This window comes from Conger conger, chromosome 7 (genome assembly GCF_963514075.1).
Source record: "Conger conger chromosome 7, fConCon1.1, whole genome shotgun sequence".
In the NCBI taxonomy this organism is placed as follows: Eukaryota; Metazoa; Chordata; class Actinopteri; order Anguilliformes; family Congridae; genus Conger; species Conger conger.
In genome coordinates, this window is record NC_083766.1 from 34,276,682 (window position 1) to 34,291,186 (window position 14,505).

General features: G+C 46.4%; 1 protein-coding gene across 4 annotated transcripts in view; it reads left to right on the forward strand.

The window, feature by feature from the left end:
• Positions 1-14,505, forward strand: part of dlg2 (discs, large homolog 2 (Drosophila)) — a 239,252-nt gene that overhangs the window by 81,753 nt on the left and 142,994 nt on the right. For 3 of the 4 annotated variants that reach the window (XM_061247616.1, XM_061247619.1, XM_061247617.1), the window contains exons 5-6: positions 11,349-11,432; positions 13,584-13,745. In XM_061247616.1, the coding sequence (XP_061103600.1) occupies positions 11,349-11,432; positions 13,584-13,745 (246 nt within the window). The remainder of the gene's footprint in view (positions 1-11,348; positions 11,433-13,583; positions 13,746-14,505) is intronic. The other variant, XM_061247620.1, reaches the window with a different exon arrangement.

Consider the following 14,505-nt stretch of genomic DNA (forward strand, 5'->3'; position numbering starts at 1 on the left):
CTGTGGCGCTACGAGGGAAATCACAGGTGTGTGTGTGTGTGTGTGTGTGCGTGCTTGCGTGTGTGTGTGAGAGAGAGAGCGAGACCAAAAGAAACATGCCGTTGAGTTCAAAGGGGAATTATTTTCGAGGCAGATAATTATGCAGCGCAGGATCTGTCTGGCACTTGTTTCTCCAAAGTATATACATTTATCCAGCCGGAGTTATCAGAAAATGAGAGTGGCTGTGGATAACTGCTTTTTTTAGTGCAGTGGAACAGGCTGGTAATCTCCCTCGAAAGCAAACGCTTAACCACTGCCTCCTTTCCCCACATTCTGTTCCGCTGGCTTCCCTCATTACGCCTGGACTTAAAGGTCACCGTTACCTCGGCTGAATCGGCAGAAAGAGGCGCGGGTTCGCTTTTGAGCTTCTCCGTCCATCCCCTCTTCGACGGCGACTCTCCGAGCAAATGATTTAATGTCCGCACCGCTGTCAGCCTCCTGGGGCACATTAACGTGGTGATTCAGAACATATGCAAAACTGAATCATGCCAAGAACACGGGAAATAACTCCTGAAAACCAGCCGTTTTCATCACCGGGAACTGTGTGCACTGTCGCTGTTCAGGCTACCAGTGTTTACCCAGTGATTCACACTTCTTAGGAACAGCAAGGCGCGTTGGCTGATTCTGCCAAACAGTTGATATGAAAACTGCATGCACCCCCCCTCATACTAACACTAAATGAGTTATGTTCAATCTTACGGTTCTTTTTTTTATGCTTTTCATTTGAAAGCAACTTGTGTTCATGTTCACTTTTTGTGTTCAGTTACTTTACACCGAGTGGTGCGTTGTGACTAGCTTTACCGTACATTTAGTTGAGCATTTCTCTTAATGCGTGTTGGGAAGCGCATGCAGTCGGTGTGATCTGATGAGCTGAAGCTGATTTCTGCGTTGTGTCCCTGTGTTATTTGCTCATGGTTGTGTGGGGACAGAGTCACATTACAGTTAATTCCTGTCTGAAAAGGCACAGTTAATTCAGCCCATGCTTGCTCTCATAGTATCTGAAAGAGAAATGGAGGATGGAGAAAAGAGGGGTAGGGGGAAAGAGAGATGGAGGGAGCTGGAAAGGGGCACAGTGGTGTTCCTCAGATACTGATGTGTCTCCAGATGCTGGTTCTAGATCGAGGTCAGTATAATTTCAATACTACCACCTCCCCCGAACACTCATTCTCACTCTCTCCCTGAAACGTACACATGCACCAATTCACTCTCTCTCACACACAGACAAACAAGCACTTACTCTCCCTCTCATTATCTTATTACCAACACATTATCTTTCTCACTCACACTCGCACGCACACACATTACACACACAATTCAATTTTGTAATTTGAAAAATGTATTGCTGATTTATGACTTTTAAAAGAAATGCTGAAAAAACAACTGATCAGTTAAAAGAACAATATTACAACTGCAATTACTTTCTCACTGCTTCACTCAGTCCCTAATTGCATGCACACACTTTCTCACTCTCTCCCATTCACACATTTACACACACAGTTCCTCTCTGTCTCTCTCTGACACACACACACACACACACACACACACGCATGCACACACACACATGTAGAGCTCCTGAACCTGACTGCACACCCAGCTCCCCCTCAATTGCCAGCCTGGCAGCCGGAGGGGCGGGGTTTGGCAAACCACTTGTTATCGTGGTTACTATTTTGACATGGAAGGTTAAACCTCCATTTGAGTAAACATGATCTACAGTACGCAAGATGTTAATTTAGGATCATACCAGCTGCTGCTGCAGAAATCGGTTGAATTGTCGGTAGGTTTGGTTACAGAAAGGCCTGTTTGTGTGTGGGGTTGAGTATCTGTGTGTGGGGTTGAGTCTGTATGTGTGGGGTTGAGTATCTCTGTGTGGGGTTGAGTGTCTGCATGGGGTTGAATATCTGTGTGGGGTTGAGTGTCTGTATGTGTGTGGGGTTGAGTATCTGTGTGGGGTTGAGTATCTGCGTGGGGTTGAGTATCTGCGTGGGGTTGAGTGTCTGCGTGGGGTTGAGTATCTCTGTGTGGGGTTGAGTGTCTGTGTGTGGAGTTGAGTATCTCTGTGTGCGAGTGTGTGGGGGAATGTCGGCATAGAAAAGCAGTCAGTACACACAACCGGCAGGAGATTCCACCCCACCCCGCTCTGAGCCGGAGATTCCACCCAGCTCTGCTCGGAGGCCGAGGTTTGCCCGCAGCCATGCCACCTCACATTCTCGTCTAGGTCCTCTTCACCAGCGGAGCTCCAATGAGCGGGGCTAGCAGTGGGGATGGCTCCGCCAAATAGCCTGCATATGAACTTCTAAACAGAGGAGCGTAACTGCTGGGATATCAAAATCGCATAGGAGATCCCACAGGCAATCGGGAGATCCAACAAGGGCACAGAACATTGCAAAATATGAAATCTATGACCAGACAGGAGATCTCGTAGCCACACAGGAGATCTCGCAACCACACGCATATCTCACAGTGACACAGGAGATCTCGCAACTACACACGAGATCTCAAAACCCCACAGGAGATCTCACAGACACAGAAGCGATCTGACAGGCATGACAGAACATTGCACAATGCGAGATCTGTGACCACACGAGATCTCATATCGAATGACACACCCATAGTACGTTATTCCACTGAGGTCCACGTTGTAAGTTAAGAGTGGCCAAACTGAATTAATCTCGAGGGGAAGGTTGTTATTTCAGCCCATTTGATCCAAGGACAGTGCTGATGGCAGTCATAATTACATTAGTCATGAATAGCATGTACTTCTTATGCTGTGTTCCATTTACCAGGATGGAATTTCCCAGTTGAAATGTCCAATTTCCGACCTCCAAGCATTCTAGGTGCACAACGCCAAACGTAAACAAAAAACATGGCTGACTGTGAAAAACTGGTGGTGTTTATGTTCATAACCACATGAACTGTCCGCATTCTGCACTGACTCAGCGGCAGAAATATACTACTTGTTAACTCTCTTCCGGTCTAGCTATATTGGTAGTAATCTACAAAAGTCAGTAAATGGTATATTTCTGAATGGTTTCACGTTTCTTTTTTGTTTCATTTTTGTTTCGTTTTTCAATATTTTTTACATTTTCCCAAATAACTTTTGTGCAGAGATAACTTTCAGAGATTGTTTGTCCTAACCAGCTAATTAATAACATTGGCAACATGTTTTACATCAATCCACACACTGGATGCTAGGTGCTGCCATTGTTGTGTGATGTCAGATAACTGCTTCTTGTGAAGTCTGGGTAGATGGCCAGAGTTTATAAGTAGGATTTCTGACTTTTAATGACGTTCTATTGCACTTTCCGTAGTAGGACGTTGCCTGGAACCTAGCATTAGTGTAATGCCAGGTCACATCCTACTACCTCTTCAGGAGGTTCTACTACCACACAGAGACTCTACTCCACTAAAAAGATGCAAGTGAATTAAATTAAATTCATGCAAATCGCATGTTTGCTGACTTGACCGTTCACTTCAACTTCCTCCTGGACCTAGATTCTCAGTCCTATTATTCTACAGGCAGGGAGAATTCTGTACTGTATGCCCTAGGGCCATTTCAGGCCATTAAAGATTTTTTCCCCCAGAATGCACTTGGCTTGGGGGTTATCAGCAACCCTCTTGCCAGGCTGTAAAAGCCTTGGGAGTTATACTCACTGATAAATGCTGCTTCACACAATGGCCATCATGCAGTGGTGACCGAAGACCCCGTTTCGCATTGTTCTTGAAGTGGCTCAGGAGAACTTGCCTCACCATGTTACTGGCTGGATTAGTTCTAAAATAGAAGTGTATTGATTTTCTGTTCAGATGGATGTATATTTACCCCTGTGCCATTGTCAATGCAGGCAGTCTTTCTTTCTTTGTAGTTCTCCACCCGTGAAAGCGTGATCCGATTTGCTGGTAGACTGACTCTGGTGGAGTGGTATTGTGGTGTCCTGTCTTTCTTACTCTTTCTGTTTCAATATCTAATGGTTAATTCCTTTATATTTTATTGTCATCTCATAGATGGTTATTGTATTGTATTGTTATTGTATCAAGGCCTACTTTTTTCACTTTCTAGTACATGCTTTTGAAACACACAAATTGGCACACTTTTAGCTGCTAAACACCTAAGAACAAGTTCAATTCAATTTCAGTTGAACTATTAAGTGTGTTTTAGCTCATCTAAAGGGTCAGACAGTTATACCCTTTACAGCAACTGTCAGATGGGCTTTTGTCCTGGAGTTAGCATTACTTCCTCATGGTTAAACTATGTATGTAGTATTCTTTAGCAACAGAGTGGGGCCCTCTACATTGAGTTTGCAGTATGACTCGCTTCCGCGCAGTTTTTAGCGATGGGAGGATACGTATGCCTGATGAAGCCAGAGTTGTTAATTGTCATGATTCAGTCCAGATTCAAGTCCAGCTCTTTCCGCCTGCGCTGTCTGGTTTCAGATTTGACAATCTTACCCTATGGCTTTTTGTTGCAAATGTAAACCTGGAAGTAAGTAGTGCTACGAATCGTGACTGACTGTTCCGTGCCCCGTGTGGCTTTTATAATGGAGTTGAGTCATCTCTCTTCGACGCTTTCTCACATGAGACAGTGGAGTTACATTTGTATCCATGTCTTAGTTATCCGACCAGTAGAAATTGCAGCACGCGTTTCTTTTCTTCTTTTTTTACGCGCACTTTTTAATCAGTGAACGATGCAGCGAGCGTGCTCCACAATGACTCACTGCAGGATCGGAAAAGCTCACGTTCCTCAAATGTCAGCCCTTGTTGTTATGGATGCTGCGCTAGGGGAGTAAATATAGCATCGCATCTTCATTGCTCTCGGTGTGTTTACCCGTCTTAAAGGTGTGTGACGGCTTAGTTTCAGCTAAAAGTGGGACAAATCCATCGGTGTGTTTCCCCTGTCGCGCACGCATTGAAACACGTTAATGAACCTTGTAGTGTGGGATTGCTCAATATTATAGCTACAAAACTTGTGACGTTCCATTTAAATCGCATCCAATTGCTCTCACACAGTATAAGTTCATACACAAGGTTTTATCAGAATACACAGTCATAGCGGTATGTAGAAACCGAGGCTTTCTCTCCGATTTTTACATTGCTATATCTGCGGTTGTAGAGTTGCTCGTTAGAGTAATGACTCTGCACTGTCAAATAAGAGCGCGCCCGGCGTGTAGTTCAGCCAGCAGCCCTGATCCTTTCCTTGCTCGGAAACTGTGTGGGTGTTCTCGTGGATATGCCTCTTGTCAAATTAGCCACCCTTTCCTGTTCTCCGGCTCCTCATTTCGACAACAACCCCTTTGTTTCCTTCCCGCTCTCTCTCATCCTCCCTGCTGCTATCCGTCAGTGTTTACCTCCTGTATATTCCGGTGTTCCCTAATTGACAGCGGGAGAAGATGCAGTCGGATTTGGGAGAACCAAATTATTTCAATCCCTACATTACATGAAAAGGAGTCGGGTTGAATATGAGTGTATAAGCTTATGGGAGTAAATGGTGCTGGGGCCTTTCCAATGGCTCCATCACTAAAAGCGCCAGTCTTGGGAACGGCCATTTAACAGGCAGAGACAATGCAGGGTTTAAACCAGGGCTGTGCCATTAGTCAGCTGTCACTGCGGAGTCCACAGTGGCAAAACGTAATAGGCTAAGGTCTGGTGTTTTCTGACAGGGTTTCTCAGGATATCACTATATTAGTTTCTCCCAACAAGACGCCAGGTGCCCACAGGGGGCCAGATGCTGTCAGTGAGAAATGCCTTGCTTGGTTTTGAGCTAGCTCTTCTTTCGCACTGTGTGACCTGTACTTTGCTGTGTAAAGCAGTCCCTAGCTAAAAGATGAGCGCGCTGGAGCATTTTCTGTGCAGCTACAATGCTCTCCTGATGTGCGTGCAGTGGCTGGTGAGCTGAAAATTGGTGGCACAAAACTTTTCTTTAAACAGATTATTGGTCTCCTGTTTTCATAAATTTTCAGTAATTACGCTACAGGGGCGGCCTGTAGTGTAGTGGTTAAGGTACATGACTGGGACCCGCAAGGTCGGTGGTTCGGTCCTCGGTGTAGCCATAATAAGATCCGCACAGCCTTTGGGCCCTTGAGCAAGGCTCTTGACTCTGCATTGCTCCAGGGGAGGATTGTCTCCTTAGTCTAAGCAACTGTACGTCGCTCTGGATAAGAGCGTCTGCCAAATGCCATTAATGTAATGTAATGTAATTTTCCTTGATTAGCAATCCCGTGATTAAATCGTGAAGTACTCAATACCATCAGATATATAGCCAGTTGTCCTCAATTAGGCCATTTATAACCTACAATTATTTTTATTTGCGTGGCAAAATTGTGCACGTTTTATCAACAATATCTGTGGATGCATGTAGACGTTCTCCTTTCATGCACTTGCACTCAGAGAATCATCTGGAATGCACAGATTGAAGCGCAAGATTTGCTACTTCTGTTTTTGCTGAAAGCTAACACATAGTTGTCAATTTGTTTTGTTACTGTAAAGTGTACTTAGTGAATATTGAAAAAATTCCATTTCTAAATTGAATGAATCATTTATTCTCTTTAACACAATATGTAGAAGCTGCGTGTTACTGGCCAATTGATGAGTCACATCGTTGGCATTCTTGTTAATGAAGGGAAATGAATGAAAACAGGTTGTGGTCAACGAACAGTTTAAAGGAAAGTTTTGTGCCCCTCCAGTTTTCAGCTCATGGACTGCCCCCGCGTGGGAGTCATTGTGGTGTTCAAGAGGCACAGAAAGTGGCAGCGATTGTTTTCCAAAAAATAATTATCAGCAAATGGCATGCTTGGCCTCTGGCTTACAGCAAGAGGAATGCAGTATTTAGTGTAATTAAATGCTAACCTCATCGCTGCATTTTCAATGCAGAGACATATTGCTGTAGAAGCCCATGAAATTTGAGCTTGACTGAGGGACAGATTGGTGGACTGGACGTTCAGTGTCCCTGCTTTGCAAGCGTTGGGAACAGAATGCCCCCTGGTCCTTTTTAATGCAGGGTGTATAATATCCGACTCCCAAGTGAGATCTGATACGTGTAGCTTGAAAGTGTGCTGGCCTTTTACGGGATGAGTGTAATTGACTTTGCATTGCATTCATTTGGCACAGATGTCAGGATTTATAAAGCCCCTTGAAGTCAGGGAAACTAACCTGAGCCACTGCCAATTGGTCCTGCCCACAAGGGCCACTAAAGTGAATGGGAGTACTTTGATGTGATAATTACACGTGTATTGTGAGTGACAGGTTGGAGCATGACTCAGTGTTGATGCTGTCTTTGTGGGCGCGTGTGCGCTTATATGTGATTTCGCATACACAGGCTTGGAGACAGATGATGTTTATGGCATTATTGAAATGCTATATTAGAATTAATATGCTGTACTGTTTGATCGGTATTGGGGAAAACCATTGTAGTATTTTCACAGCACGATACTGTTCAACACAACACATGATCTGTTCAAAATAGAAACGGGTGGAAATGGACCCCGAAGCTAGGAAATGGAGGTACTTTGAGCAAACGCCGTGCGTTGAGAATGTCATTTCTGTTTCTGTCAAAAGCAGCATCGAGCGTACTGTCACTGTTGGATTGGAGATCAAATCTCCATTGATTTTAGCTCTGTGTTGCTATGTTCAGTATTGCGCATATATTTGGTATTACAGCAGAGAAGTACACTCTTGCACACAGACCTTTTCCTGTACTTCATTAAGAACCAGGTAGAGGGGAAACCAGGCTTGTGTGCAACTCCAGCAGTATTCAGTCCTGTTTTAGGTCGTATCATCCGGAATTCCCATGTATGCAGGCTTACTTTATACTCATGTCAAGTTATGACAATTTACAACGTGCTGACCAAAAGATTCTGTATTTGTACCGGCAGACCCTTTTTCATAACGTTGCCAAGGCTCCGTGTTTGAGGAATGTGAATATTGGACCCAGACCGCTGTCCGTGTGGCCCCACCCTCCCGGGGCTGGAGAACAGATTGATTGACAGCTGTCTGGCCCTGGGCGGCGGTGCGTCCGCTCTGTCGCGGGTGACAGCGGAGCTGCAGGGGTTGTGCGCCGCGCGTGTTAAACGCCGGCGGCAGACGCAGACCGCCCAGCGATGCCCAGGTGCCCGTTTCAGCCCTCGGTAAGACAGGCCTGTCTCATCTGAAAGCACAGACAGTGTGTGCCTTGCCCTGGGTGAGGTCCCGCGATTATAATTATATCTTCACTGTATAATGAGAACTGGGTTCACACAGTACAGTGGGCCATTAAAAAGCCCTGTTTGAAAGCGGGCCGACGCAAGGCACCCACCCCCCTGCCATCCGGCTGTACGCGCGAAGCCGGGAAACAGCCGTATGCGGCAGACTGTCGTAGGAAGAGACCTGCGTGCAGTTCATCCTCTCCAGGGGAGGCGGTCCTAACACGTTCAAGCCTTTATCCACAAAGTGCCTGAAGTTTTTTCGCCAGACTTGTTTAATAATGACTGTGAAGATTTCACTGTCCGATATCACGTCTGTTCTGCTTTCACGCACAATGAATGAATTCTTCTCTTGGTTTCATGTGTGCTTTTCGCTACGTCGGACTGTGCAGGTTTGCTGTCCTTGTGTTTTCATTTCTCCTCACTTGAAAGGAGGAATTCACAGGAAGTCTCTCTCCTTCCTTCTGCTTTTATATTTTTAGCTAGACTCTGCGGTTTTTAGAAGCCAGGGTGTTATCTTTGCAATTAGCAGTAATTTGTGAGTGCAGGATTGAGCGTAGGTGAATAGTGATGATATGAAGTGGAGAGCTGAGTGTCTGTACGCAGCGATTACGGTTATGCTCTGCTGTGGAATTGGTAGCACGCCTTATTGCTGGAGGTTACGGTTTGCTCACTAGTGTGTGCATGTGTGTGTGTGCACTTGTTGGTGCGTGTGTATGCACAGGTGTGTGCTTGTTGGTGTGTGTGTATGCACAGGTGTGTGCTTGTGGGTGCGTGTGTATGTACAGGTGTGTGTATGTACAGGTGTGTGCTTGTGGGTGCGTGTGTATGTACAGGTGTGCTTGTTGGTGCGTGTGTATGTACAGGTGTGCTTGTGTGTGCGTGTGTGTGTGTGTACAGGTGTGTACAGGTGTGTACAGGTGTGTGCTTGTGTGTGCGTGTGTGTGTGTACAGGTGTGATTGTGGGTGCGTGTGTATCTACAGGTGTGTGCTAGTTGGTACGTATGTACGTACGTGTAGGTGCTGTGCTTTTGGGTGTGTGTGTGCGTATCTACGTACGTGTTTGTGCAGTGACTGAGGCACCTTCTCTTTTGCGTCTCACGCTCGGACCCTGCTGTCACGCACACTGGTGTGAGAGCCGTGCTCCCCAGCAGAATGAGCTCTGTGTTCAAGAGGCCGCGGTCTGTCACCTGACAGGCCCTGCTGTTTGAGCACGGGATTTACACCCAAACCCCTCTGCCCCACCCCGTCCTGCACAGAACGAACGAGTGCAAACCCCACACACCCCCACCGAACGGGCGGGAGCTCCGTGGGCTGCTGTTGCCCTGGCAGCTGTTAGTTGGCTTCGCGTGACCTCTGACCTGGAAGTAGACGCTTGGGGCCCTGTTTCAGGGAAGGCGAGTGGATTACGCATTACCGCACGGTTGGCGTGCTCGTGGTCAGAGCGCGGCGGTGAAGTATCAGCGACATTAGCGTTTTCGCTTCAGAGCGTTTCCCTGCGTGGGCACACACACGTACAGATCTTTCTGATGGATGGAGCTCAGTGTGGAAAATAAAAATAGAAACAGGATGTGACATCTTCTTTCCTGAATTACTGGTATACAGTGGGAATCATCAGGTGGGAGGCGCTGGTGATGCTTCATACTCTCTCTGCTCTGCAGGTGAAGGGTGGGCTTAGAGAGACTCAGTGGCCTTTTCTGTCATTATGTGTTCTTATGTTCTTAGAGTTCTGGCATAGTAAATGGTAAATGGCCAAAGTGCTGTACAATTGATGCTTCTCATTCACCCATTCATACAGACACTCACACACCAACGGCGATTGGCTGCCATGCAAGGCACCGACCAGCTCGTCAGGAGCATTTAGGGGTTAGGTGTTTTGCTCAGGGACACTTCGACACTTCCCCCAGGCTGGGAAACGGCAACCCTCTGACTGCCAGACCACTGCTCTTACCGCCTGAGCCAATGTCGCCCCATTTTATTATTATAGTGATTCACACTAGTTCACATGCCATTGACCCATGTTAGGAGATGCTTTTGTTATTTCCTTGAGTCTGAAGAGCCTGGATCTAAAATTCAGCTGAATAACCAAGTGATGGATTGCAAATGGTGCTGCATTCAGTTGTATTATACTGAGATCGGTAAGCAGGTTATGTTCCTAAATGTCATTCCTAAATGCCTCGGGAGTTTTTCACAGTGAGAATTGCTGTACAGTGTGACGTTGATGGGGGTTTTTGTGTCGGAAGTCCCTCTTGTGGCCTATTTTATGTATTGCATGGGAACATGATATACTGTAGTTTACCATTTCACCATTATCTTTAAACCCCTTCAGTAGTTCATATTGTGCAGTCAAGGGAGTTATTTAAAGTTCTTGCTGGACTATTTTTGTAAAAATCTGTTTATTTTCTAAATGTAGCCAGTGGGATAGTGTACTAAATGTATTTTGGCATAAAACATCCTTGTTTTAGGTCTTGCACCCAATTGTGGGTAATAATGGCGTAACTCTAGAATATTTTCTCAAGTGCTGTTGGCCAGTTATCTTCAGAAAGCTGATAAGGTCCTCTGGATGTGGGCAATGTCTGTTTTTGAAAACTGTAATTAGTGTATAAAATTATCTCTTTGAAGGCAAAAACAGATTTTGCTTCCGCTGTCAGTTTTTGCATTGCTTAAGTCAGTAGACCCTGCTGTAAAAAACAGCTCAAGCTCGGTTTTGAGTGAGTTGCTGATTGACCAGTTAGACCAGCTCTATACTCAACATGGTTTGACCAGCTCAAGCTATGCTTTGAAAGAGCTGGTAGCTGGTATTTCAAGCTGGTCATAGCTGGATTTTACACCAGGGTAACCAAGGACATTTATTTGCTTGTTTGTTTGTTTGAAAATGTCCTCCTCCCTGTGATGGCCATGTATGTTTCTTGTCACTGCTAACGCATTGTGGAAGTCCATTTCTGTGTCTTGGCTGGGTGTCGTGGTTTACCCGTGTCAGTGTGCTTGTGCAAGCTTCAAGAAATCCGCTGGGTTTTTAAAAAATGAGCGCCATGGGTCAGCGTCTGCCCCCCCTGCTGCCACTGTGGGGTCTGTGTGAGTCTCTCTCTCTCTCTTCCCGCCGTTGGAGTGGTCACCGTGGAATCCTCTCTCTGTCCACAGAACAGGCCGGCCGCGGTGCAGGGCTCCCCGCCCACCCCCCAGCCCCCGACATGTCTGAACCCCGCCCTGATGAGCGCGCCCTGGGTGAGAGAGGGGCTGGTCACCCCGCCCCGCCATCCATGCCCCGCCCCCGAGCTTAATCCACCTCATCCACGCCACCGACCAGACCATTCCGTTCTGCTTCCACCAATCATGGGCCGGTCACTGAGAAGAAAGTCCAAACTCGTATTCAGTGTTGTGTCTCAAAAGACGAGGGTGGCTCTAAGGGGATCCCTGGGTGGGAGGGGTTTGGATTTGATTGGCATGTACCAGGGGCCATAAGGATCATTGAACGTGTGTGTGTGTGTGATGCATCCATCTTGGGGTAATTCCATGTCAACTCAACACACTTTTGCACTTTTGGCACGCATTGTTACAGATTTTAATGACATTTGACATGTTGATTTGTCTCATAAGAAACCCCTCTAACCAAAATTACACACTACTAAGTTGTGTGACTCCATGACCTTGACGGCCCCATTTCCATTTCTCAAGGTCGTATAGAAATGGTTGTGATATCTTATTTATAGGTTGTCATTTGATTTGTGATTTGTGAAAAAACCTGGAGATAAAATTTTCACCAAAGTTAGGTTATGATGTCAGCACCATCTCCAGAACATTTGGTCTTTGATATTTCAGTTCTTGCCTAGATATCATTACTTATCTGAAGCACTGTCACACTGTTTTGGATGACTAATTCCTGGTTTTCCTCTCACCTTTTATCTGGGAGTCAGTTTTGAAGACATTCTGGCCAGTCACTAATTACCTCGGAGAAAGGAGAACCAGGGCTTTAGTTTCTCCATTGAGTTTTTTCTGAAAAAAAGGCAAAAAAAAAAATCTGAAAAAGTTATAGTTGCGGAAAGACCTCTATCTTAAAATATAAAACGTTTCACCACTATTCAGAGACGAGCCTAGGGTGAAGTCATATAATCTTCTTTTTTGGCATATATTCTGTCTAGATCCGGCGTCTTCCATTTGTGAGCTTTTGTGAGTAAGCTGCACTCTACATCAGATCGATGTGAAGAGCAGAAGAGCATTAAAGTTAAATCCACAGTCCAGGCTTCACTGGGGCTGTTTCAAGAGGATTGAACAGACTTTGTTGACCTAAAAAATAAGCGTCCAGCCGTGCAATCAGCGGGTCTTTCGCAGCGACGCTAATGCGTCTCGCACGCACGCATGCGCAGGGGTAATGTTGTACCTGTAGCACCAGGTAGGCAGACACATACAGTGCACACGATAATAAAAAACAGCGGTAATCGCTGCATGTTATATTCCCGGGATAACGGACAGGTCCGGGGAGGCATGTAAAAGTTGTGGAGTTGTAATCTGCACTGTCATCTCTCCTCCTGGCATCATCTGTCGCTGGAGGGCAATATATCCCTACAGATCTCTGCACACTGTTCTGTTCGACAGGCAGTAACACTCACTCCCCCTCTCCCGTTCTGTTTCACCAGCCTCGTGTCCCAATGTTCTACACCAATTATCTCTGACAAACACGCACGCACACACAAATATGTGCGCACACAAACACATGCCTGCGTGCGCACACACACACAGACTCGCGTGCACGCACACACAAACACTCAAATTTTATGTGTGGACATATCAAGCCAGAATATTTTGAAAGCTCTAAAATTTAAAGCATGCCAAGGTTTAGACTGAGGAGAAAAATGTGTGCCATCAATGAAACATCATTTTCAGGTTTCACTCTGACATGGAAAAACATCACCCATTTGTCATTGCTACATTGCTATCTCTGAAAAAAGCTCCGGGTCACATTGTCGCTGATGGTAAAGTGATGAGCAAAGTGATCTCTATGTCATTTATAATGAAAATGAGAACTAGTTCCATGTGAAGATTGTTATTCATATTAGACATTATACAATATATCATTATATAACTAAATATACAGTATAGTACATGAGATCCATAACAGACTCATATGGATTGTGTCAGAGTTGGATTACATTGCGGTTAGAGATTTTAGTGTGCACTTTAATTACTTTAATGTGCTGTACTCTAACCATGTCCTTATTTCTGAGTGGGTGTGTGGTGCAGACCATGTGCTCTGCTTTAGGAAGACTAATAACCTACTCTCTACTCTTAAGTGGGAAAGTGACACCCTGGGATTTGTGTGGTCTATTCAGCAGTCTTTCTGATTGGCCCGTCTGCCCTTTCCTCCCGCCCCTCGAGCAGTACAGGTACCAGGATGAAGACTCGCCCCCGCTGGATCACGGCTTCCCCCGTCTGACCAATGAGGTTCGAGCGCCGGAGCTGGTGCACGTGTCGGAGAAGAACCTGTCGGAGATCGAGAACGTCCACGGCTACGTCTCCCACTCACACATCTCCCCGCTCAAGGTCAGTGCGCGGGGTCGGGCTACGGTGTGACTGTTACATGGGGTCCTCCTCTCCCCTGGTGCAAAGTGTGTCTCTATCCGTCTTCCGTCTCTTGTTTCTCCATTCCTCTGTCTCTCATCCTCGCTGAGCCATCGTTTCTCCACCCCGAGTCTCCGTAAAAGCCTCTCTAAGCCAGATGCGTACAGCTTCCGCCTGCCGTTACGAACGGGGCACGTTTCCACCGGAGCGGAGAACGCCTCTGAAAGGCCTCTCTGGGGGGTCGTCCGTTCAGAATGGACGGCCGCGGGGTAGGCCGTTCGCTCTCCTCCAGCGCGTGAAGAGGCTGCATGCGCTCGAAAGTATCCGCAGGGACGCAAACCTGCTAAGCTGTAAGGCTGGTGGTCTCCAACCCTGGTTCTGGAAAGCTACTGTGTCTGCTGGTTTTTGGTTTCACCTTAAAATCACCACCCTGTTGAGACCCAGATAACCAGGTGAGGTGAATTAACTGTGCAATCGACTGCTCTATTTGATTAAGTGCAAAGTAACAATGAAATTAGACCCTGTAGGTCTCCAGGACTGGGGTTTAGGCTGTAGGCTGTGTAGGCCAGGTGAGGGTATGGCTGTAGGTGACCCTTCAGGCAGATGAGTTGGGCTAGCTGAGCCTCTGACTGAGCCCAGCTTTTAGTGTGACCTTTGGAGGGGTCTCCTGCTCCTGCATCTTGCCGAACCAGACTGGGTTCCAAACTCAATGGGATTGGAGTGACCTTACGGCATCGGTTGC